Below are 26,884 nucleotides of genomic sequence, written 5' to 3' on the forward strand. Positions count from 1 at the left end.
AATAGAATAGAATAGAATAGAATAGAATAGAATAGAATAGAATTCAACTTTATTGTCATTGCACATGCACAGGTGCAGGGCAACGAAATGCAGTTTGCATCCATCCAGAAGTGCTTTAGTGATATAGATATATTACAATATAGCAATAATATAGATATGTAAGTATATTACAGAAATGGGTCTATTATGGTATGTTATAATGTACACGGTATGAAGTATGTTGTGAATATTCTATAACTATAGGTATGTACAGGCTGTAGTGAGTACAAGCTATGTACAGGATATGAACAGGATATAAATATGAAAAACTATACAGAATATGAAATAAATAACTTTACAGAAATCTGAGATATACAGTTATACAGAAATGGGAACTATTTATTATTATTGTGATAAAAGCAAATCCACATGTTTTGGGGCGTGTTTGGGGTTTCTTTGTGGCCTTTCATGATCAACACCATGTGACTGACGGTTTACTTCATTATACAATCCTTGTGATTGGACAGCACACAACAGACACTCCAAAGACACAGACTGCAATTACCTGACTTCCATTATTTGAGTAAAAACAATGCTTTTATGCCATTTCCGTTTATACTGGGGGGCCTGCTTGTTAGTACCGCCAAACCTATCACTTCTCAGACACCCAGTGTCACCATTAAAAACCTGTGGTGCAGACACATCAGAATTCAGTGGGGTAAGAAATTATCTCCAGAATCAGAAGTCATGAGTCTGACTCTTCCTTGTGGCTGGTTATTTATTCACAAATGTCATTTTCATCTCTCAAGCAAAAGTGTTTTGTTTCTATCATTTTGTTCAAATTAGTAAAATTGTAAGACAAAACCTCCTGTGTCCAAATCAAGCCACACAGGCCAAATCTGGCCTTCTGGAATTTTAATCCAGCCCACATATCACTCTAGGTTCTTGATCAATTTCAGCCTTTCTAGTTGTAGTTGCAGTCTGCACAGCAGCATGCGCCCCATCCAAACTAAACAGAGAAGTACACACCTGCAAGTAAAACTAACAAAAGGCTCAGCCTGATAGGGATCAAATGGTTTGAGATCTTCTACTTCTCCTGACTAAATGTTTTAAAGCCTAATTCATGGACTGGTTAAGTGTTACATATTGAACAAAAGGTTGTGTGCAGCATACAAGTTCAAATAGTAGCTAACTGTTCAATTAAATTGGCTACACTTGGCTTTAAAATGCACCTTGATCAGTCAGATTAGTGCCATAAGTGTAAATGTTGCGATTCAGTCACTGGTGGTCTGGGATACATTTGGCCTCACACATTTTACTGTGTAAAAGCAAAAGTTTTCCAATGTGTCCCCAGCAAAAACATAACAGGAAAATATTTTATCAATAAGGGACTTTATTTGGTCCTTTTTGCAAATTGCAAGTGTGTGTCATTCCAGTCTAAACAGTTGGAAAAGCCTTCTTGAAACGTTTTAGGGTTTTTTTGTGCCAACGCTTCCGGAACAAATCTGGTGCTTTATTGGCAACAGATGGCTGTGTGAGGCTTTCTGCCTTTCTAGAGGAGGTGAGGTAGACAGTAATGATTTCTGAACACCTTGGATGCACATGGTAGACACTGGTATCAATACCAGTGGCCCTCAGCTGTCCTCTCATGATCTGATTGGCCAAGGTGTGTGTGTGTGTATTTATATTGAAGTTTTGTGTTCTTTTAGGTTAGTTTAGTTTTGTTTGTGTTCTTTGTAGAGGTTCTTGTCCAGCTACATTAACTGAGATTACACCTGCAACTGCTAGCAAGTATGAGAAATGGATCTTTGTAAATTCACTTACCTCCAAATAATTGTTTAGTTTTTTTTTCAGCCAAAACCTTTCAGCCAGTTTGACACTTAAAATTGTATAAAAATGTCTTTAAAATCATAATGTTACACAAACCCTGCACAGTATTTAAATAATACTGTAAGAATAACAATAATTAGCTTATTACATTCAACTGAGCTTTGATTGGAACAAGTGTTGTCTGAGAGCTCTTTACTGTGATTTGCTTTTATTCTGCCTCGTTTGTCCAGTGTTAGCAATTTCTTATACTTGTTGGAACTTGTCGTAAGTGTGGGGTGGACATTTGTCTGTTTTGGGTCAAAACACTGACATCTGGAAAGATTTTTTTCTTGTCAGCATTCAGTGTGTCATTATGTTATTTAACTTGACCTCTTTGGGCTTTCTGTTCGGCCTTCATCACTTTACTGTGTTTGCAGTCACCCTGCTCTGCTCTGCAGAGTTTGTTTGTTTACACTGGAGGGGAGTGGACTTCCCCTCCACGACTTGGCTTGTGGAAGATGACCTGTTTCCTTTCAGTATTACAAGCTTTTTGCAGCAGCATTTACCCAACAGTTGACACAGTGAAAGTGAAAATAGCATCTTTTCCTTTCCCGTAGACTCACATGCACTGTTTGTCCACCAAAGATAGTTGGTTGACATTGGTCTGAAGTGTACCAGTAGTGCAATTTAGATGTAATAAACATTTGTGTGAAACAGTGTCTTTTTTTTCCTCCTGTGTAGCCTTGCAGCCCCATCACATTTTCTTTCAATGAACCCTTCCTGTAGGCTTAAAAAGTTGAAAGTGACTGGTGAGTCCATGGATATTTGTGATCTGTTGAAGTTTAAGCTTTCCATACAATCCACGTAGACATTATATTATATTATATTATATTATATTATATTATATTATATTATATTAGAGAAGTGTTTTCTTTAAAGATCCTGAGTACTTGTAAACAGCTGTACTCTTGATGTCCCACCCATTTGTCCTTTACTTTTAAATATACGTCTCGATTTTTCTCCTCTTTTTACAACATTATCACATCCTCTATAACTTTCCCTGAAATCTTGGGACATTTAAAACAGGAGTTTATTTTAAAAACTCAGCCTGGTGTGTGTATGACTTTAAATATCTTACTAAATTTATTTGGTACATTTTTATGTGGTGTCAAATATATTTTTATATCCAAGTCGTCATTTCTATTTATAATTAGCACTGTATAGTCAACTGCCAAAGTAGGCTTGCTGCGACAGATGGTGCATCAGCATCCAGATTTCCTGCTTATTATGGAAACAAAACAACGGTATTCAAAAACACTTTAGAAAACTTTAATTTTAGGAAGATGTTCTCAACAACATAACAATAAGTTGTTCTTAGATTGTTCTTATTCTTTGATGTGTCCTTGCACTCATTATTTAATCTGTTTCCTTCTAAAATCATCATTTTGGTTCAGTGTTGCAGCTCTCTTCTACTCGTTCGTCTTCCAGCTGCAGCTACAGCTGTTTGGAGCACAGAAACCTGCTGAAAACAGGTGCAGCTTGGTGCTTGCAAGGCAGACAGTAAGCAGGTGGACAAAGTGAGTCACTAGGAGGTGAATTTGGAGAAATATGTAGTAAAGAGAGAAACAAATGATCCCCTTTGGAACTTGTGATCAAAATAGAGCTTAAAGAGAGGGAATTTTAGACTTACCCACCAAGTACCTTCATAACTGAGACATAAGTGACCAGTTGGTAGTTTAACCTGCAGGTTTGACCCAGCATTTGTGAAATGCTTTGAGAGTAGTTGACTGAGGTCATAGTTATAGTAGTAAGCACATAGTAATTCAAGGAAAATGCTTGGCTGGTTAACTGTGCTGTAACCACGAGCAAGGCATATAGTGTGTGAAGATGACCTTAAAGTGAAAAAAGAGAATCAGTGAAAGAGACAGGAAGTGTGTATGTGTGTGGTCGTGAAAAGGAGAGAGAGAAAGTCATTAAGGCTTATTGACACACACAAGGACATGAGCGAGCGCGTGAGAAAAAAGCAACAGCGTTTGGAAGGAAGAAAGCGAGAGTGAGCAGAAACCACACGTGGTTGCATTTCCCTCGTGTTTGAACTTGTTCTGCTGTGCAGTCAGTTTTTGATGGACACAAACTTTGAAGCCTGTGAGACGTGACATGAGATCGCTTGAAAAGAGCAAAAACAGCTTTAAATTACTTCATAAACTATAAATCAGCTCTGCACTGGTGAAAATGACGATTATGATTTCAAAAAAAACCTTTCTGCTTAACTGGAGCATATGTAAACACATACAGAGTCTAGTTGGTCTAACTGATGCCAGCTTGTCTTCAATCTGCAAACTGTTGCATGTGCATGTGACAGATGGAGAGAGAGAAAGAGAGGTAGAGTATGCCTGGCTTCCTGTCAACACTATCCTCTCACTTACTGAGTCATTAGCAGCTCTCCAAAGCTATGTTTGTATTACATGAGTCTAGTGGGACTAATAGGAAAGCTCTTTAAACTTTAATTTATCCAAAGGTGGCCTATCATGTTATCAATATCTGCTGAACTGTTGTACAGGTCACTTCTAAAGAGGTGATTTTTAATTTTAATGAGACATGGATAATTAGACGATAGCATAAAAATACTCATTTCCAGCACAGGCTCATTTTAAAGTCTCAACATTGGCATTTTGGCTATTGCTATAGTGTTTTTGTTTTGGAGCCAGAATACTTGGACCAGAGGGTCCAAATACTGTATGATTAACAAGATACATCGATAAACTGTATAAACACAATGCACAGGTACAAATAACTGCTAATTAATCCAGACTAAGAAAAATAAAAGCGTAAATGCTAAAAGCAGAAACCTGGACAGTCTTTACGACACCAAAAAATTATTATTGACATAATTTTTTTTCATTAAAAAGTGACAGAAATGCTGAAAGACTCTTAACTAGTGGAGCTGAAGCTGACTGACTGACACCTGTCACTCAAAGCACACATGCCACTAACTGTAAGCCTTAGTAGTCTCCTAATCAGTGAATAATTAAAAATTAACTATTCACAGAGACAAAAACTTCTTTGTATCAGTCTGTAAACATACTTCTTAGTGCTTTAAATTTATGCATTTTAACATTGGAGTCTATGGGGATTGACTTAAAAACAAAATGCCTAAAACTGATCATTTAGAGCATAGGTGTCAAACTCTGGCCCGCGGGCCAAATTTGGCCCGCAGCCTAATTACATTTGGCCCGCGAAGCCATACCAAATTACTATTGGAGCAGGCCTACTGGTATTATACAGCTAATATATATATTGTTTAGTATTAAGCTTTGCTTGTTCCATATTCAGTTTTTCAGCAAAACTTGTTTGAGTCCATAAGAAAAGATTCATTCTTATATTTAAAGGAAGATTTGTTTTTTCAATAAATATTAACGTTAGCCCGCGACTTTGTTCCAGTTTTGAATTTTGGCCCACTGTGTATTTGAGTTTGACACCCCTGATTTAGAGCATCTGAAGCTGAGTTTTTAGCTCACATGGATTACTGGTATATATACTGACCTCATTATATTAACCTTTCATGTCATGTTTTATGTGACCATCCACCATGGTAACAGTACAAATATATATGTTACAAAAAAATATGCAAGTGTCTACATTAAAACAAAAAAGACAAATGAAAGAAAGGAGGCAAAGTTAAAAGTAAATGGAAAGAAAAAAGCAGAGGGAAAACAGAAATGAAGGAAGAAGGGCAAAGGTCAGATCCCTTTTTTCCTTTAAAGAAAATGGACAAAATTTGTCTTAAAAGAATACTTCAGGGAAAGTACCAAAGTGTTCTAAAAGAGGCTATTAAGTCAAATATTAAATTGACAATAGTGATAGACTGATATGTCAGCAGCAGTTTATTGTTGTACCTGCTGATGTGCAATTAGCACTTCATACACCACTGGCAGTTTAGTCCAGCGGTTCTCAACTGATGGGGCTGTTGAAAACATCACGACATGATGGTAATGCTCCACACATTTCTCTAATTATTGAGTCAAGTAATTATTATCAGATAAGGAAATATGAGAAGCAATTCTAAGCTACAGCTCACATGAATCTGCAACAATATTTAGTTCCAACTTTAGTGCGCAATGTTTATAATGTAGACTGGAAACGTGTGAGTCAAAGTGTAATAATTATAAACAGAAAACGAAAATGCCTGAAAAGGTAAAACGGGAATGCTACAGAATGAAAAAACAAGTTGTCGAAGGAAAAAAAAGAGAATTGGCAGGAAAATGAATCCTGTAAAGAGTTTTAACTGAGATGTAAAGCAGAGAAAGATGGATATGGAGTGAAAGAAGGGAAAGAAAAGCAGTGAAAGTGTACGTGTGTGTGTATATTTGACAGAAGGGGAGAGGGGGTGAAATCAGTGCTGGAGACAGAGGTTAACCAGTTCCAGGTTCCTGTATGCACGTGTGTGTGAATTTGCTCTGTCAGTCATTTGAACTGCAGCCAGCTGTTAACACCCTCATCAATATCCCATTTCGCTGTTGTCTGGAGGAAAGCCTTTAACTCTGCAGAGTCGCTTTCTTTTCTTGGACCAATAAAATTACAGTGGCATCTTTTCATTTATTATGCATCGTTTTCCCATCTTTAACAATCTACACCTTCAATCGCAGCCTTGTTTTAGCCTCCCACCTTTATTTGTAGTGTGCAGCACTTTCCTGAACAAGATATGATCAATCGTCACAAACAAGTCACACACTACAATCCACAGCATTTTAAAAACATCATTTGCTTCAGCTAGCAGTTACTTGACCTCCACCATCAAGATTTATACAGCTTGCAGTGATTTTTTTTGGCCTTACTGATTCATATGCCAATGCTAAATCAATACCTATTTAGTCTGTGACTTTATTATTTCCCAGTGCCCAACACGGACTCATCTAAATGCTCAATTTGTTTGAACAACAGAAACTTAACAGAAGCATAAAATCTAACATTGTGGCTGATGGCATTCCTTCAATTTTGCTAGAAAAAGTAATAAAACAAAAAATATTAGTTTAAATTTCTTTTTCTATCAATATACCCCTCAATTGCTGCACCAGATGTTTGCATTACAGCTTGCATTCAGCATATTTTAGACTCCCTATGTGTAAACGCTTTTTGAGTATATTCACAGCTGTGTAAATTTTCCGTGACGTGGGGGGGCAAGGTCACATTCCACAACTTACATGATAAACAGTACACATATACAGTAGTGTGGAGGATTGATAAAAACAACAAGAAGTGAATCAATTAATCACTTAATCCTCGTCCAAGATTTGTCTGTCACTTCTCACTTTATCGCTTAACCATTGGTAACTAACTCATGGACATTCCAGGCAAGTTACCCCTGAATTTACCACCCCTGTATGTCAGCTAAAAAGCAATCTTTGCTGTCAATGGCAGTCAGTTCACTGACTTTGTGTTGCTAACTATTATTTCACATATCATTGCTACCTTAAACTTGTAGTCTTTCTAATGGCCTGTAGGGGGAGACTCCTGTGGTTGCCGAAAAACACAAATTGTCTAGGTCAGAGATGTTAAATTGATTTTACATCAAGGGCCACATACCGCACAGATCTGTTAAGTAATTTGGTGTAGTATAAATAACCATGGAGTCTTTATCAATAGGAAAAGCTCTATAACTTATTAAAACAAGGTTAAAAGTCCAAAAATATATGGCCTTCTTTACATTTTCCAAAGCCATCTAGCGGGCCAGATTGGAGTCTCTGCTGTGCCGATTCTGGTCCCTAGGCCTTATGTTTGACATCCTGGGTCTAGGTTATGAGAAAACATATACCTGATGAGTTTGTGGTTACAGTTAGTAGTTTTGATGGTTAGTCAATATAATGTGCCATTAATGTTTTTTGTCCTGTCTTCCTCCCCGCACCCCCATCCGGTCATGCCAGATAACTGCCTCTTCCTGAGCCTGGTTCTGTTTGAGGTTTCTTCCTGTTAAAGGGGAGTTTTTCCTTCCCACTGTCGCCAAAGTGTCTGCTTATAGAGGGTCATCTGATTATTGCCATTTTCTCAAGTTTTTTACCTTAAAATATAAAGTGCCTTGAGGCAACTGTAAATTATGGCTGTTGTCCATCTCCAGAAGGGGGATAAAAGATTGTAGGCTTTACAGTTGCATCCACACCTCTCTTGCCACTTTAGGTTTCAAAACACCAAGATGACAATGATGCAAATGTTTAGCTCAAGGCATCATTTTGTGACATCACCAACCATCACAGTGACATCGCGGTGGCTATGTCCATCTTTTATGTCTTTGGCCTTAGCTCTGTAGAGTAGTGTATGCAAACATATGAGGTCCCACGAATTCCCAGAATTCATTTTATAGAAGTTATGTTAGCTTTGCTTTATTTACCTTCGTCTAACTCCCTCTGTGTCAATGTATGGCTGCATTAATGTGTACATTTGTGTGTGCATATGCGAGGTGCTGACCCTAACACATCCCACAGCCTTGTCAGCTCTGCGGCTTACCTAACCTTTGACCTTAGCCTGCGTACACATGCACGCACGCGCACACACACACACACACACACACACACACACACACACACACGCACACACACACACACACACACACACACACACACACACACACTAAGCTGAGTGTGTGTGTGTGTGTCTGTGTGTCATTATCTCACTTATAGCCCTGGGGCCGCCAGACATAACTCCACACCACCAATCTGTGTGTGTGTGTTGTTCACCTAAACATCTGTTAGGTGAAGGAGCCAGTAAATCACACACTTCACTGGCAGCCAATCAGAGGGAGATGGTAAAGAAGGCTTGAGGGTGAGTGTAGCCCAGGAGACACACAGAAGAGAAAGAGGAGGAGGTAGAGAAGGTTAGAGAGAAGGAGAGACAGACGAAGAAAATGACAGAGAGGAAGAGAGCCAGGGAGGAAGGGTTGCAGTTGCAGAGCTACCATACCTGGCCTGTAAGTGATTTAATTTTTTTCTCTTTCTTGTGTGCACGTGTTGCAAGTGTGTGAAGATATGTGACCCTAAGTTCAAGCTTTTCTTTCTTTTAAAACAAAATGTGAGACAAACTATCGCCAAGTTATTTCAACACGACTTTGCTTGGCAGGCTAAACTAAAATGATGTTTAACTTAGCTTTTTTCATGCTTTCTGCTGGATTTAGACCAAGTGGAGGGAGTAGAACATCTCACAGACTGTTTGAACTGACTTAGTGGGGGTCATTTTTGTTTACTTGTTGGTTTTGGAGGGAAAGAGCTTTAGAGCTTCTCAGTCCCTTCTACTGAATTAACCCTTCAGTTCCCACTTCTTGTTTGGTCTGCTTAAAGCAACATGCACATAATATTTTAAGACTTATCATTGAGTCATACATATACTGCTTTCATTTGGCTTGTGATAAAACAGCCTTTCCTTTCCATGCAAGAGGAAAAACAAAAATACTTTGCTTTTTCCCTCTTGAGACCTTTCCAATTTTCTCGTGTGCCACCTATGTAATTATCTAAAGTTTGGAAGCCATTAATGCAAAGAGAACTAAGGTACACAAGTTAAATTCAAACAATTATTTTTCTTTTTTTTTAGAAAAATCTTCTTTGACAATCTTGCCTCTGCTTGACAACCTCCTATGCCAACCTTTCTTGGTTATTGTTTGGACATCGCAGAAAACTTCATTTCTGCTTCAGAGATTTTGAAAACGACCACAAAGCTTGGACTCCTTTTCATAATGCTAGCTCTTTGTAGAGGTCTTGTACAACTGTAGTTCCCTGAGGGTGGAACAGTGTGTGATACTTTGGAAACGAACACCAAAATATGACGCTGTAAAGTTTGGTGTATTTAGGTTGTGTCCAAAAAACAGCCAGATACTAATTTTGTTTTCTGTTTATTTGTGTCCTTGTATTTTGAAAAGTTTGAAAAGTTTAATCCAGTACTCTATTGGGAACACCACCAAATCATCAAAGTATTGTATGATATAATTAACATAATTTAGGTTGGAGTTTGATCGTATTCACTCAATGACATTAAGAAGACTATGTGAATGTTTCTAAGAAGAAAGAACTGGATTTAGGTGTTACACTCAAATTCTTATGTTTTTGAACAATAATAAAATTTTGCCTCAATTATTTCCTGTTTAGAAATTATATACTCCCCCATTTTCACAGGCTCAAACTGACAGAAAAGCAGTTTCATAGTCAGGTGAGATCTGCCAGGTAACAGTATCTCATCAATGGAGAGGATTGTATGGCTGTAAGCCTTTCCTGCTTTTCTTGTTGCTGGAACGACACTCAAATTAGGTTGAAATATGAAGCTCTTCATTCACAGCACACTAAAGGCTACCCAATCCAGAGGGGTTTTTTTTGGTAGAAGATTAACATTCCCAGTCACAAGGTCATTTGTCCATTAGTTCACATATTACCAAATATGTAAACAAATGGAAAATGTCAGCAAGTTACCAGGATTACCATCAGGCTTGGGTGTATTTTTAAACAGTTACCTTTTGTTGCTCGGTCATTTTCCAGTGGCCAAATGTCTACTTAATATTGGAAAACTATACCAGATCACCAAATTATTATACTACAGTCAGTCCGAACACTTTGTTATTGTCCTTAAACAGCAATCAGACACATGTTGTTTAGTCCATGTCATTAGGATTTCTCAGGAGAGCTTCCTGGAAAAAACACTGATTGCCTTTCTTTAACATGTCCCTCGGCCGCGATCAATGCTAATGAAAGAGCAGTGCTGCCTATTGACAACGTGGGAGGAGGGGTCTTAACTGCTCTTTTAATTGCACTGTGTGTGCATGCAGTGTTGAGCAATGTAAGGTTCGTCTGCAGGTCAGGGTCAGTCACGCTCTTAAAGTGGGTGTGGTTTAAGTAACGGCTCATTGGTTAGGTCATAGGGTGAGAGGTCAGAGGTTGAGGGGGTGGCACTGAGAGTGAAAACGTTGACCAGGCCAAGGGGTTTGTGAAAGTTCAAAGTCGTAACTTACGACATTAAAACCGCTGTCCTTGTGTCTTTTTGCCATCTCCTGCTGTTATTTGTCCTTCACATGACAATACACACATATCATTTTCTCGTGAAGATGTCTAGCAGACAGATATATACAAATATATATATATTTATAGCGTTTCAAACCAAAGGTATTACAGAATTTTCTTTAGTTTCAAGTAGATTCAGTCATTTCAGGTTATTTTCCTCCTTTAACAATGAAACAAAGAAACAAAGAAACGTTTCTTTGTTTTAAAACAAATTTTAACTTGTTATCATGATACCTTCTGGTTGAATCTGAGAAGTTCCTCTTTGACAGAAAGATTCACAGGAGTTGTTGATGTAAAAAAAAAAAAGTACACAGATTTGTGACCAAACATGCGGGTGAACCCAGAAAATCTTCTGCAGCCTAACATAGAGTAGAGGCTTGAATGAGCCCCAGCAAAGTGAAAGTCTTCCAGCTTAAATGCTGCCAACTGGCCTAATTACTGTGTGTTTTATAGGTTGGAAGGTCATTTCAAACCTCACAGTCATCACACTTTTATTGATTGCAGCATAAATTACTTGATGTTATATGTAGTAAAACAATATGTGAGAACTTAAACTTGCCCTCAGTCGTAATGTTGAGTCAGATTATTAAAAGAGCATTTGCTGCCTTTGAGTGAGCTGGCAGCTGTGTGGGCAGAAAACAAAAGACCTGTCCTTATGTGGCACCTGATTGTAATTGCTCCAGGTGATGTGAAGTATTTAAAGGCTGATGGGAAGCTCCATAGACAGAGTCTGTTGTTTCATGTATTTTCAAAGATTTCAGTGCATACGTTTCATTTAACTGGCCTTACTCCATTTAAACTGGTTCACAAACCAGGTTCCTCTCCTGCATAATATAGAAAAAAAATAGTCATACTACAATGCATAAAAACAATCTATATAACAGCAAAAGAAATGCAGCAATGCAGTAAAAACAACATAAATGAAAAGAATTGGACTGCATATAATTTGAGTCCGTAGGTGGAACGTGTCCTTCAAAACATGTTTATATCCAACAAAGTCTCAAAGGAGTTCCTGAAATAATCATAACCTCCGTTCTATTGATCCATGTCTCTAGACACACATTTTAAATTTTTCCTGCACCCAATTTGTGTCCATTTACATAATGTTTTAAATTTTTAAAGGGGGGAAATTTTCTTACCAGACTGGCAGCAGCACTTTCTCCAACACCAGATACAGAAATTCTTACCTCATAACACAATATCTGCATTTATTTATTATATTTGTATTCCTAATATTAATATTTCTATTCAATACTCCTCCTTGATTTAAGTTTCTTCTTTTAGATTTTTACAAAAAATAAGGGATCTGTGCAAGAAAGCAGATAACAGGCATGTTAACCGGCACCATTGTATAGTACTTGTTGACAGAGTAAACTAACATATAAACTTTTGTGGCCACACTAAGCACAACTGTTTGTTGGCTTGTAGGAAGTAAGGCCTACTGGTTATCGTTGATTATTGTTAAAGATGATTTGGTTTACATATTTTAGAAACAGATGATGGTTTGGGTTAAAATACAACGGTTACCATTTGTTTTAAAGCTCTGTTTTCTTCATTGCCATCATGATTTGAAGAGACAAAGCATGTGTTCTTTAAAATACATTTACTTCAAAGTCTTGCTAGCTAACACTAAAGAATGTGATAAATTGTGTCATATACATATGTTTAAACTGTGAAAAATGCTGTTGCTCTAATGATCTTAATTCAGTTTTTAGTGCATGCCCTATACTGCAAGTGTATTCTGTCCTATAAAGCCCACAAACAGCTGTGCTTACTCATAATTCATTGCTTAGTTAACATCTGTCTACGTATGTTTCTTTATTTGTAGCAGTCCTAGCTGTAAGACAAAGTAAAATATAAACATATATATACATATAATATAAATAAGGTAATATAGTAAAAAATAAATATCTAAGTATACAAGTATATGTGCACTATATTGGAATATATTTCAATGTATTGCTTATTGCGAAACTTAGTGTTGGCCATATGGAGTACACCAAATAACGGTCCAAATAGTAGTTTGTGCTGAAATAACTGCATGTAAAACCTTTTTGTGCTATAAATTCCCTGTAAAGCTACCAGTAATATTATCAGATTAATAATAATTTTTTGCCTTCACTGCATCCACAGTTTGAATAAAGGTGACAAATCCCTTTGTGTTTTTTTATGTAGTGCTGGTTGCATGAAGCTGACCCTGCAGGTTATTTCAGCCCAGAGCCCTGCGCTCACAGAAACCCAAGCAGGTGATGAATGCATATCTGCCTGTCACCAGTGAGTCATCCTCATCCATGAAAAAAACTTCCTGGTGGAGTGTTCAATCAGCTAAGGTTGCCAGGCAACAAACACAGTTTCATCCAGTAAGCAGGACTGGCTTTGGCCGAGTTCACTCAGCAGCACGAGCCAGCTCCAAGTCCTCTAATGAGATGATCCGGTCCAGATGCTACACGTAATGATTGAGTTTCTTTCACAGCAACAGCAAAAAGTTTAGATGAGCCCAGGTTGAGATCAAATTACAATTTAGAATTTAGAGAAGAAACAGGATGAACATTTTATATCACAGTTACAGTGCGCATGGCTGTCACAATCGTAAGGTGGTAATATTAAGAGGTTATCACCTCATAGTCAAAACTGCTCCTGTAAACAACACAGAAAACCTCCATTGAGATTCTGATACGCATGATGTAGAAGCTGGAGATTGCATTGGATTGTAATGTTTTGCTGTGCTGTGTCGTTAGTGATGATGAAATGTTTGTGATGATTTCTCTGAATATTTATTCTTAGCTTTAAGGTATAGGTATATAACAATATGGAGCTTACAATGATGTCCTGAGAATTTTAACTATAACATAATCATGACACTTCGGTTTAACATTTAACTAAAGTAACTTAACCTTGTAATTCTTTAGGAGCCTGCACAAATATTGTCGCATAATAAAACAGAAATTAAAGCAATATTTTCCACCTGGGATGTCGAGCTTTTTAGCCAGTCGCTTAAAGCCCTCCTGTACCACCACATAACCGCATGAGTAATAACCATCCAGCATTTGCTCTTCCTGCCACATAGAGTGCAACTAACAAATACTCCAGCGATGTTTGATTGAGTCATTTATTTACTTTTGTGTTACACGTCACCAGCTGTTAGTATCGCCTCTTTTGTAGACTTGGTGAAACAAGTTTGTTGTTTCCACCTTTAATGGTAACAGCTTTTAAGCATGTTTTTCCAATAATTTTGCTTAGAGGATAGAGGTGGTTGTCCTTTTTTAGGTACTCAGTGGTCATCAGCACGCTGCTCCTGCTCTTAGACATGTTTGGGCTTGTGTCGTTGTTGCTAGGCAACTTAAGCATTATTGTATAATTTATATCTCGACATGGCACTGTTCTATCATGTAAAACATTATACCCTTGTTATCACAGACAGTACAATATGACACAGCCCTATTCTACACCATATTTAAATCACAGCTATCCACACACAGTCCTCACACATTTCTTCTTATCGCTCAGATTAACCGAAAAGTCCTGAAGACAAGTACAGTCAGAGTGTGTGTATTCACCTGAGTGTGGCAACGTCTCTATGAAGCACATCAAACTACAGTCCCAGTGTTCCCTCTGGACCTTAATCAGCCCACCAATCTTATTGTCTAAATATTTCATGTTCAGTTCACTTATACCTCAGATATTTTTATATATAAACCTACGTTCTTCACGCAAAGCAATAACTTAGAGTAGATTTTATCTCAGCAGCTTAATCTTCAGCTGTGGGTTTAACAAACTCTCATTTGAGGTTAAAAACATGACAGCAGGTCATGACATGAAGTGAAGAACTAATTATTTAACACATTATCTGTGGCGCTTGTCAGTTATGTCGGTTGTTTTCATGAACAGTCTGATAGAGCGTGGCTGTGGATTACAGCATATTGTTTTCTTCTATACTTCCGTGAATGATGGTCCAGTGTATCCTCTGCCAAATGAGGTTATAAATGACGACCTGAAGCAGCTTTTTTTAAAGTATTTAGAGCTCTTATTATGCCTGACAAGCAGATACTTCAGGGTCTCTTCAATGACTTGGGAATCTTTCTAAACTAAGATATTAGACTGGAGCCCAGCTTTGTTTTTCCTGCCCTCTAGACTTGCTGCTTTTCTTTTTAACACTTTGGTTCTTCTGTACAGCACTTCGTGGCCTACTTCACTACTTTAAAACCAGCTCATTTAGCCACTTATTCACAATCACTTTCTGCGGGACACATAAAAGGGCCAAAATTCAAGATTGGTATATTTGCATATTTAATGTTGTAGAACAAAACAAAATTTCTACAGCTGGTGTTAACAGCTGACCTTTTTTCAGGCATCAAGCCTAAAAACTTTTGAATTCCAAACCCGTAATTGGACTAATTCCTGCTGTATCTGCATAACATTTTAAGGTCTGACCCTGAAGCTCATTGTTACTGTGGCAAAATATTGTGGTGAATTACATTGCTAGGGTAAAATGACAAGAATGCCTAAACAAAGATGGAAGGAATGTAAATAAGGGCGACATGTGTGTATGTTAAAAATGTCAAACTACGGTTCATCCAGCATGCACACATACAGACTGCAGAAGGTATAGGAACTTATTTTATGGTCACAAAATACCAGCAGGGAGGCATCTGATCGGCTCCAGATTCGTTCTGCAGCCTGACAACGACACCAAACTCACAGCCAGAGTCATAAAGATCTATCTTCAGCCACACGAAGAACAACTCATCCTGCAACAGATGGTGTGGCCGCCACAGTCCAGCCACTCTGGTCTGGGATTACATCAGTGGATCTCAAACTGTGGGGCAGAAAACCAGGTGAAAATTATGGCAAGAAACTAGATCTAATATTTTTGTTAGGGAAAATAACCAAACAAGAATTAATTGATGAAAATTGTGTGAACTTGGCTTCTGAAGTGTGGCCTGTCTGAAGACATTAAGAGAACAAATCCATGAAACAACATCTGCCCATCAGAAAGTTCCCATATATAAGCAAAATCCTTGGAGTAAAGATTTGGGATCTGAAATCTAAGCAAAGGACTGTCAGCTTGTCCAGACTAACACAGTAATAACTGGTTAATGTGTACATATGTAATCTGTGCACCATTACACTGTTAAATAAAAATACACCAGACATTTGTGCAGTTTATCCAGAGGATTTTCTCAGTTTGTTCTGTGTTCGACAGAAAGATTAGAACACTTTCAAGAAAAGATCAGAGTGATGTGAGAAAATTATCACAAGGCTGAAACCTGTTTCTTCTTGGTTCTATATTTCTCGTAAAAATGACAAAACACAAAGAACATCAGGCTTTTAAATGCCAAAGGGCTCAATTCATATGAAATCAGTCGGTCTGCACTGGATACTACAGCCTAGATTATTTCCTTAGACAAAAATTTATATATATTGATGAAAGGGCCTGGGAAGCCTTTTTCTGAGATTGTAAAGAATTTGGATTATTATAGGAGGGTCAGTATGAACAGCTGTTTAATGTAAACCACAAAGTATTTAGTTAGTTATAGCTTCTAAACTCATAACAAAGCCAGCTGTGTTCACACCAAATATCCACTTGATTTAGTATTTTCAAGAGAGGTCAACTGCAAAATAAGTGTATTTTTTGTGTGTGCTTGCTTTACTTTTAGTGCACAAAACATTTGCACTAATAAAAAAATAAAAATAGCTGCCATTTAGCTGCAGGAAGGAAAAAAACAGTTTTTTTATTTAAGTCTCCCAGATGTTTTAGGGACCAGTGAAGACATATGGAGATTTCCTCACTTTCTTTGTGTATGTGAGTGAGCGAGTGTGTGTGTGGTTTGTCTATGATCCATGTAACAGGCTGATTAGGATTTTATGAGGTCAGAGGCCAACAGGAGTGAGAAAAAGTGACCTTCTCACCTCGGGGTCATACTCGGGAGAACACCGTCACAAACTGTCTCCTCCACGTGAATTTATGCCATCAGTAGCCCTCACCATTTTTCTCCTTTTCTTTTTTCTATTTAGCAGAATGCAGCAGGTTTCTACATCAGCTCCAGTAACAAACAAATGGTTCTCTTTAGTGTTAGAAAGATTTTAGGTCAATAGGACCTCATCTGTAGGAGTGAGCACATGGTTAGTTTTTTTTGTTTTTTTTTGTTTTTTTAAGCTGAGAGCTCAACTCAGGGCCACATTACTGTGTCATCTTTCAGCACCGAAGTTTGATTTTCTGCAGGTAGCTATTACTGATAATCACGGGTGGGCACTATGCTTACTCAAATCCCATCCTTATGTACAATTATGAGTTTTAGGTTGTAATGTTATGAAATGTGCAAAATTACCAGTTTCCATGAAATTTGAGGAGAGGTATAAAAAAAAGAACCTTTACTATTTTGGTGCCGACCTGGATTACTTTATTTAAAAATGGCCTTGGTGGAGGTCTGCGCTTTCTAAGTGCCCTTCTGATATTTACTTATTCTTACTTTTCACTAAAATTTGGAGGCCAGTGTGCTCCTGTTCAAACTTTTAAATAACAATGTCAGTATCTGTTCATGTAATCCAAAAGTTCAGGCATCAGACTGCTATAAACATTGAGTTTGTACTTTTTTTTTTAGTTCTTGGCTATATATGACATCAGAAATAGACAATAATGAACTGAGGGGCTTCCTTAAGGTTCAGTTGGAAAAATAAAACTGGATTACGTTGTTTTATGAATCATGCAAAGCTACTTAAGTGGAGTACAAGAATAAAAATATGTAGCTATGTCCACTTTAAAGTGTCTCCTTGCTGTATCTCTTTCCATCTCTTTGCTTTTATTTCACATGTTTGTCCTCTGGGGTCTCCATTTTCTAATATCTAACCCTTTAATCTCTAAGGGGAGTGGAGATAAAAACATCTTGCATTGGAGGATGACATGACGGGCAACATCAAGGCCCAGTAGACGATGAATAAAGAACTTGATGATGCAAAGCTAGTCCAGTCTAAGCGTGGAGTGTTTAGAAATTATAAAGATGATTGTAGCCACTGTGACGTCAAACTTTTCCTGTTAAGTCCAGAGATGAGTATGTCAGCCACCACAAAATGCTTTGAAAAAGGAAGGGATGGATTGAACTAGAAATCGAGCAACGCTCCACTCTCATACAGTAGCAAATTGTCAATCAAAGGGTAAACCAGACCCTGATTTATCTTTCTTTTAAACTCTAATGGGTGCTGTTTACAAAATTAAAATCAGGTTTTATTCAGTAACACAGGAAACTAGTGACTGAGACCATAAAGTCATCAGGAAAGGTTTTATTAAGGTCATAAATAAAGGGAGCTGAGGGCTGATTTGACATAGACCTCAAGTCTTTTTGCAACCACAGGCATTGATCGGAGCCTAAAGGCCAGTCTGAGTGAATTCAAATGTTTGTTTTTTCCAAGGATTTTATACACAAAGCTGATCATTGACTTCTAAAATATTAAAGTACAGCTCAAACTCCTTAACCCACTCTCTATTAAACTAATAATGAAACTCATTCACATTTGGGGGGGTTGGTGTACTTTTGTACTTTAGGGAAAGTATGAATACAAGACTTGTAATTTTAATCGTGTATTTTTATAGTATGATGTTGTAATTGGTCACAACTGCTGTACAATGAAGTCAACTCTAAGTTGAAAATCTGAGCTCTGTGTCTTCCTGACTTCCACTCAAAGAGCTGCGCATTCTGTCTGTGCTGTATTCTCCAGTTTTATGATATAATCCTATTTACTCTTTCGCTCTTTGTTTTCTCTTCCTCTCTTTCTCTCTCTCCTTCCTAAGTTGAACCCACTGAACTCCCTCCCCACCGCACCCTCTTTCCCCACTCACTTCCTGTTTAGAGGAACAATTAAAGGATTGTTCCTGCAGCTCGAGGCAGCAGGGCCCTGATCTAGAGCAGCCGCCACTTTAGCTAGAAAGAACCACAAAAAGCATCAGTTATGAGACCTCCTCGAAGGACAGTGTTTGGCTACGGACCAGCAGAAATAAAACAAAGTTTATCATAGATGGGGAAACACACATGAGGAGGAGACGATGTCCTCGACAGGCGCGGGCATGCCAGACATGATCAATGACAGTAATATGCAGGGAAGATTTTAACGTACATAATAGCTGATGAAGTTGCCAGTCAGCTGTCATCTTTTTAACTATCTTCAAAAGTTTCTAGAGTCACTTTTTTCTTTTGAGTTTGGGTGTTATTGTTTAAATTCTTAACCTGTGCTATTCATGTCACAGTGTAGCTGTGTGGAGAGTTGAATAGGAACAAAAAAAAACCCTCACCAATCAACAGTTAACCAAACTGAATGAACACAGGATACGAGGAAAAGGGCACCAGGACACAAGGAGGAAGTAAACTGATAGTTTCATATACTCTAAGCAGACAACATGACAGAAGACAGAACAGAGTAAGCACTATATATACACACTGAGGACTGATAGGGAACTGAATCCTGACACTGCTGGATGTAATTGACAAAGGCGAGAGAAAAGCAGGAAGAAAAGTTAGAGTAAGACACTGCAGAAGACTAGCCTTCACAGTAAAACATGACATGACCAAATGACACATGCTAAACATGAAGACAGAGACAGAGGAAAAGGTGGACAACAAGCAAATACAAGAACCATAAAATACAAACTTAAATATAGTCAATGAAAATCCCAACCCTGGGATGATGACAATCAGAGCAACACTGTTGTTGTTGTCCAAATTAAAAAAAAAAAATAGTAAAAAATAAATACAGGTAATAATAGTCAGTCATTTCTTTTATTCTGAATTGTATGTGTACAATAATTAAATAATATTTTGAGTTTAGCTCGTATTAGTTATCTATAGTTATCTTGATTGGAATCTCTTATTCACTATATCAGAACTCAAAGCTACGTAGGTCTATATCTATTTATGTGTGTTTATTATTTACCTACTTTTACAATGTTTAAAATTTCAAATAACCTGACATTATTCACATCATTCATATTCATTTTTCACTCAGGACAAATAGAGTAAAAAAGAAGACTGATGCTTCCACCTGCCTAATTTATGGCCCTCTTGTGAGACCCAGGTGGGTTCCAATGTGGCTTGCAGCTGTGCGAAAATTGTAGGCAGGTTAAAGCAACTTAAAAAGTTAAATTTACCACACCAGTATGTGGAGGGACATTTGCTGAGCCCCTGGCTGATTTGGCCCAGCTCTGAGATCTGCTGACTTCTTGATTTGTGGTAGAAAGTTGAAATAGCAAAAAATTTGTTTAAATGCTGCTTCAGTATTCAGTAGTACATTTTTTGCTTGTTCACTTGCCAAAGAAACCATTGAGCCAGGGACCTTTTGTTTGCATTTTTTTCTCATTCTTCTCATATTTCTACTCGCAGTAAAATAGCAAGAGCAAAATGGCAAACCCACACAACCTATTGTAAACGTGAAGTCTTATTTGATGAAACATTTGAATGAGTAATCTATTATCTAATGATATCAGTACTGGTGGAGGAGGATATGCGTACATGTGGGAGGTTTGCCCAAAGGAAAATCTGATAAAAAGTCGGACATAAATCGTGAGTCTGGTGTTGGAAATTTTGACATGGAGCAGAAATTAGTAATAGGAATTTTAATTTGTTCTTACACTCACATAAGGTCAAAAATTGGAACATTTTTACAGTTATTTTTCCAGGGCCTAATAAATATTAACTTGAGCTGAAAAACAATTTGTTGTCAATGTGTCCACTTGTTAATTTCTAATGTTTTTAACTTGATTAAAACTTCCAATTACTTCAAATACAACATTTTATACATGTTCCTTCTTGTAAGATAATGCTGACATTACCTCATAGCTTTGCCAAACCATCCTTTGACAAAGAGCCTTGGTGAGGTAGAAAATTAAAAGATTTTGGGCATAGATTTAGTTTGAATATGAGGTGACACTTTTAACACCAGACCGGATCTCCTAGCCAGGAAATTTTGAGCATCAGAGACTTTAATGACTTTTAGCGCACCAGTTTCTGCATTAGTTTTTAGTAGAAAAGTCAAAAGCAGGCTCCACAGTTTGACGTGTACTGGAATATAACACACTAAAGCCTTCAGTCAGTCTGTATCACTTCCAAATGTTAATTAACCTCAGATTTTCAAGACAAGTATAGATATGATTTAATCTACTGTTCTCCTCCGTGTGAGTCAGAGTGGGACAAGTCAGTTCAGTTCCCTCTGACTGATATCAGGCTGCTTTGTTTAAAACTTTCCACACAATTATAAAAAAACCCCTCATATATTCATCTTTTCGTGATGTTTAGGAACCATGCATATAAGTGACTAGGCAACTTTTCTGAAGAGTATCTAGAAAATTAGCATTTCAAAACTAAAATAAATTGCTTGTTTTTGCAACAGTTGGAGAAAAAAACATATTATCTGACCACCTTCTCTTGTTTCAATCATGTTTATCAACCTGCCAGCATGTACTCGCATCTACCAGAGGAGAAATCTGTGTTTTTATTATCTCATAATTGATATTTTGGGAACATGCTTCTTTTGTGTTTTTATTAAAGCATTAAAGGCATTTGTGTTTAATTCTTGTGGGAAGGACTTTTCCCCTGTGTCATCCTGTGAACTCAACACCTGTGCATCAAACAACGTTGATGGAATAAAAGTATCCTTCCTCTCTCGCAGGCAGAGCGACGGGCCTACCGGGAGGCAGAGATAAACATGATGGATGACCTCTCAGAAGCTGACTTTCAGAAAGAGGAGGAGCCCGCCAGCCCTGCCCCTCCCCCTTCACAACAACACACAGACCCTGCCTCTCCGACGGTCGCTGTGACACCCGAGCCGGTCGCCAGGGGAGAACAGGCCACGCCCAGTGAGATTGAATACCAGGTGAGAGATTCTGGCTGTCATTTTTGGTCCAACCCCATACATCCTCCGGGCTCGAGGCTCAGATTCACGCTCGCTGAACCAACTTGTATTTCTTACTTCAGACTTCACCAGATGCACTGCAGTGTATTTTAGAAAAGCCCAAAAGGTGGATCTAATAATACTCTGTTGCAGACCAGACACCACTAGTGTGTCACTCCTTTTATGCTTCTTTGAGGTCCAGATGAAGGGTGCATGCAGAGTTGGTCCATTGTAATAAAAAGCCTTGTGCTTGTTTGATGACAGTGAACACTAGCAGCCTTTTGGGCATAAAACTATAACATGCTTATTACTGAGCACTTAAAGAACCTTTACTACATTCAACCATGTACTAAAGATGCTTTCACCCAGTCACACTCATTCCTACAGCTTTTTTTCTATGACTTAAACCTCTTTTTCCCTCCATACAACAAGCCTGGTCCCACCTTCACACTCTGTGAATTTCTGACGCCTTTTTTTGGAGGGCTTTAAAATTGAGTTAAACTTCAGACAGTAGGTCTGAAAATCACATATGATATGTGTTACAAATGTATATTTAAATGCTGTAGTGAGATTTTTTTCAATTACAGAGCATAGTAACACTAAAGTGTCAGTGTTCTTCCTTTGTTTTAGAGGCAGAGATAATTAGGGGTATAATTCTGTGGCAGTGACACATGCATGTATCAACAGCTGTCTGCATCTGTTCACTGATTAGTTCACTGTGTAGTGAATAATTTACAGTGGGTAGTAAGTGATTGAGTGGTCAGTTTAAAACATCTGAGTTTGTTCTTCAATTTAAGAGCCGGAGCTCACAGAATAAATCTCACCAAAACTTTAATTTCAAACTTTAATTTTATTCTCTCACCTTTTAAACCAGCATGATCGGAATTACTTAAAATGATAAAACAGTATTGAACATCTCCATTTTCATGAAAACTTGGGATGCTAAATTCATTTAGGACGACCATGTACAATATGTGATGTTGATACAGTTGAAAGCTCCGGGAGTGTCACTGTGACTCATCTCCGGTCTGGCTGGGAACATTTGTTGCTTCTCCTCCTCCCTCTCTGTCATTTTCTGTCATCAGTTTACTGGTGATGTGAAATAATAGTGTTTATTTTGAATGGCTCTGCTTCAGAGTATCCATTCTCTGAAAGCCACAATTTAAACAGTGTTAATTATATCAAAGCACATATATTTTATATTAAATGTTGTCAATCATCAGGTTCTTTCGATTGGATGAAAAGTCAAGCTGAGAACTGGTTTTCTCAGTTGTTGAAAACAAAGTGTGGCTTATGGATGATATCTGGTGGTGTTAACAAAGGTGTGCCACAGGGTTTTATTCTAGGACCACTTTTATTCACATTTAACAATTAGCTTAGGAGTAAAGGTCAGAAACAGTAAAATTCACCTGTACACGGTCAATGCTATTTTACACACAACAGCGCCCTCTGATGACAGGCACGCCATAACATGCATGTTAGTTTAAATGTGTACATGTATATGCATATGTATATCTATATCTATATAAGATAAGATAAGATAGAACTTTATTAATCCCTCGGGTGGGTTCCTCTGGGAAATTCGATTTCCAAAAAGCACAGCACCGACAGAAGTTACAGTTACAGAATATTATATATATATATATATATATATATATATATATATATATATATATATATATACACACACACACATACACACACATATATAAATACAGAGACAAATATAAATAAAATATACGAAGGGGATAGATAGAATAAATAGGAATAAAAATAAAAATACAAGTGAATTGCACATTTCAAGTATTGAGGTCTATTGCACCATTGACTATTTACAAAAAGTATTGCACAAGGTATTGTACAGTGAGGTGAAGAGGCACTACAGCTTAGTTGTTCCCCCCTCCTTTGTCCTCCTGTTTCTCCTCCCTCTCCCCTCCAGAGAGGAGTTAAACAGTTTGATGGCGTGTGGGACAAAGGAGTTTTTAAGTCTGTTAGTTCTTGTCTTGGGGAGAAGCAACCTGTCACTGACCAGACTCTCCTGGTTGTTAATGGCCGTGTGCAGAGGATGCCCAGCATTGTTCATAATGTCCAGCAGCTTTTTTAGTGTCCTTTTTTCTGCCACTGTCACCAGAGTGTCCAGCTTCATGCCGACCACAGAGCTAGCCTTCCTGATCAGCTGTGCAAAGAAGGACTCCTGCATATGTATATGACTCATACATATGTATGTATATATATATATATATATATATTTCTATATATATATCTATATATATATATATTAGGGGTGCAACGATACACAAAATTCACGGTTCGGTTCGGTTCGATACTTTGGTGTCACGGTTCGATATTTTTTCGATACAAAAAAATGTTCATGCCTTTTTAATTTGTCATTTATTAAAATTATAAATATATATTTTAACTCAAAAGTACAGTTTTTAAATTTAACCCTAACCCTTGTGTGTGTTTTTTATTTTGACAGCGAATGCGCGCCTGCGGACCACTTATGTGCACCCCTGGTTATATAGCTCATCATATTGCAGCCACAGAAATTCTTTTGTCCATGAAACCATAAAGCTGCACTTTCTTTTTGCCTTATAGTCTGAGTTGTCATAACTTTTCCGTTTTGTGGTAAGCTTTTCTTTGGCTGTCACTTCTTCACCCTGACCTGTCTTATTTGGCTCAGCAGAACTGAAATATATATCCTGCTGCTTTTACACACGCAGAGGAATTGGTGCGCAAATTATCATCACTCACCAATCAGTGCTGTCGCTCTCTATACACAGTTCGCGCGATTGCAAAGTGAAAGCAAAAAACAAGCGCAAATTCAAACGCGATTTCAATATGTCACATATTGACAGTGGCTCACCGATGCCAATGACATAATTACCCAGCTACATTTCCGAAAGAATGCAAAACCATTGACATATATTTTTCCTTCCTACGATAGCCCGACGGGCAGGGAAGAAATAGATTTTGGTAGCCCGACTGGAAAAATCGCTAGCCCCGGGACGTCGGGCTAGCGATATTGCGAGCCCTGTATCTGATTGAGGAATCACTCATCTTTGGAAAAGAGAGTTTATTACAGAGAAATGGCTCTTTCCAAAATAAAAGCTATACTATACGCTTCTTCTGGGCTATATTCTCAGCAGCATATTAAACATATCAGGTCCCCATAAGGAGAATCATGTGCTAACGGCTGTCTAAATGACTCGGGTAAAGTTTGTAGCATGCGTGCTTGTTGTTTTTGTCTGCTTCCACTTGTCTTTGCACTAGGATGATGTCGGCGTAAATGTGCAGTCATATTCGTTGTGTTCCCACTAGTGCTGTTAGCGTTAATCTCGTTGAAATGACGTTAACGCCACAACACGGCAAATCTCCGTTAACGAGTTACCCCTGATCGCCCCGTGCATGGGGCTGGACGGCCAACGCGTTAACGAGCTAACTGCGCTAACACACTAGTTCCCACCCATGTAATTGAGCATTGCGTGGCACATCCAACATACTGTTTTACTTTAGTCCATGACTCGCTTACCTTCAGGGTCATACGTCACATGAAAACCAAAATAATTCCAAACGCCAGATCTGAATGAGGGTGGGGGAGGTTCAATTTGCCATGTTGCAAGGAGAGCTTAACTTCTGTCTCGCTAGCTTGCCCTGCGCTCTTCCTTCTGATGATGCTGTCTGTGTTGAGCGCTCAGTGGATCTGCGCTCGACAGTGCAGCCTAGGCGGAGTAGTCGAACGCAGATTCACTGAGCGCTCAACACAGACAGCATCGTCAGAAGGAAAGTTGATAAAATAAATTACCAATTTTGTATTGTTCGATACATATGCGTACCGAACCGAAAGCACTGTATCGAACGGTTCAATATCGATACGAATATCGTTGCACCCCTAATATATATAGTGATGACCAACTGAATATTTCTATTTGCACACCAATTTAAAGAGTGACAACTAAATACATATGTGCACACACATTTCTGGCTTGATGTAAGACTATGGTTCAAAAACCAATGTCATGAACTAAGTCTTATTTTATAGAAAGAATCCCAGTCAAGAAAACTGTCCAGTGAGTATTTTAGCTGTTACTAATTTAGACACATTCTTCTGCTTCTATTTTTAAACTCTATTGATGCAGTATAATATTTTAATTTCAGGTTCCTAACTGGGCATGGCTTTAAAACACAACTTGAAGATCAATATGAGGAAGTTTGGTGACAGTGAGAAGAGAAAAGTGTTTTATTTAAGTAGTTCTTGGCAAGCTTCCTGGGAATCTTACATTTCTTTGTTTAACTGTAGATCAATTTTACACTAGGCTCTATTTGGTCCTTGAAGATAATATTCTGCTAATACTGCAATCTGGAAACTGGCTTTTATGTACTGTGCTCTACAGAAGTGGAACAATCTGCAGAAGCTTGAAAAATTAGATACTAAGCTAATTCCTTTTAATCAATTCAAATCTGTTTTGACTGACAGAGACAAGTGTGGGTTGAGCATTGTTTTCTTTGAGTTGATGTTGATGTCCTTGACCTGTTTAGTTTCAATGTACTTGATAACTGTCTCTTGTTATTTATATACTGTTGTACATGAAATGATCCCATTTATGTTAAAACAATGAATACTGATTTTTTTAAACATCTTGAATAAATTCTATTTACTTCTGTAGACAGTTTTAGCAAGAACTAGCTAGTCATTTTTTAATAGGTTATAATCCAACAGCCAATCTTGTTGGTCTTATATGGATCCAATGAATGCAAAATCGGGCCACACTTTATACACAGAGGCCAAGTTGTAGTCATTTTGTGGCTATTTTATCAGTCATTGCTACACTGAAAAAAAGACTACAGAAGAAGCATGATTCAGTGCTTCAAGTTTTCTCAGCTTGTGATTGTTTTTGCTGACTTTACTCAGAGATAAGAGTTCAACAGCTTGAAGGTTCTTGTTCACCTAATTACAATATTACTGTAAAATTGCTTCAGTGGAATGTGTTTCTATATTTAAAAAAAACACAGAAATTCTTGTTGAGAAATGAAATACATTTTAGTGCCAGCGACATAAAACTTTGCCTATACAACATTCAGCTGCTCTTTTATTTCCTGCCGGAGATTGATCCACATATTTCATTTGACTGAGATTTTTACACCAGAAGAAACCTACCATTTCTCAGGCCTGCGACCAGCATTAATTGCAC

The 26,884-nt window shown here is 37.8% G+C and overlaps 1 protein-coding gene across 10 annotated transcripts in view; it reads left to right on the plus strand.

Moving 5' to 3' along the window:
* LOC113006752 (DNA (cytosine-5)-methyltransferase 3A-like) overlaps window positions 1–26,884 on the plus strand; it is a 94,079-nt gene that overhangs the window by 48,360 nt on the left and 18,835 nt on the right. For 9 of the 10 annotated variants that reach the window (XM_026142909.1, XM_026142910.1, XM_026142905.1 and 6 more), the window contains one exon: window positions 21,471–21,674. In XM_026142909.1, coding sequence (XP_025998694.1) covers window positions 21,471–21,674 — 204 coding nt within the window. Of the gene's footprint in view, window positions 1–8,663; window positions 8,747–21,470; window positions 21,675–26,884 lie in introns of those variants that run through there. The other variant, XM_026142915.1, reaches the window with a different exon arrangement.

Source organism: Astatotilapia calliptera, chromosome 15 (assembly GCF_900246225.1).
Source record: "Astatotilapia calliptera chromosome 15, fAstCal1.2, whole genome shotgun sequence".
In the NCBI taxonomy this organism is placed as follows: domain Eukaryota; kingdom Metazoa; phylum Chordata; class Actinopteri; order Cichliformes; family Cichlidae; genus Astatotilapia; species Astatotilapia calliptera.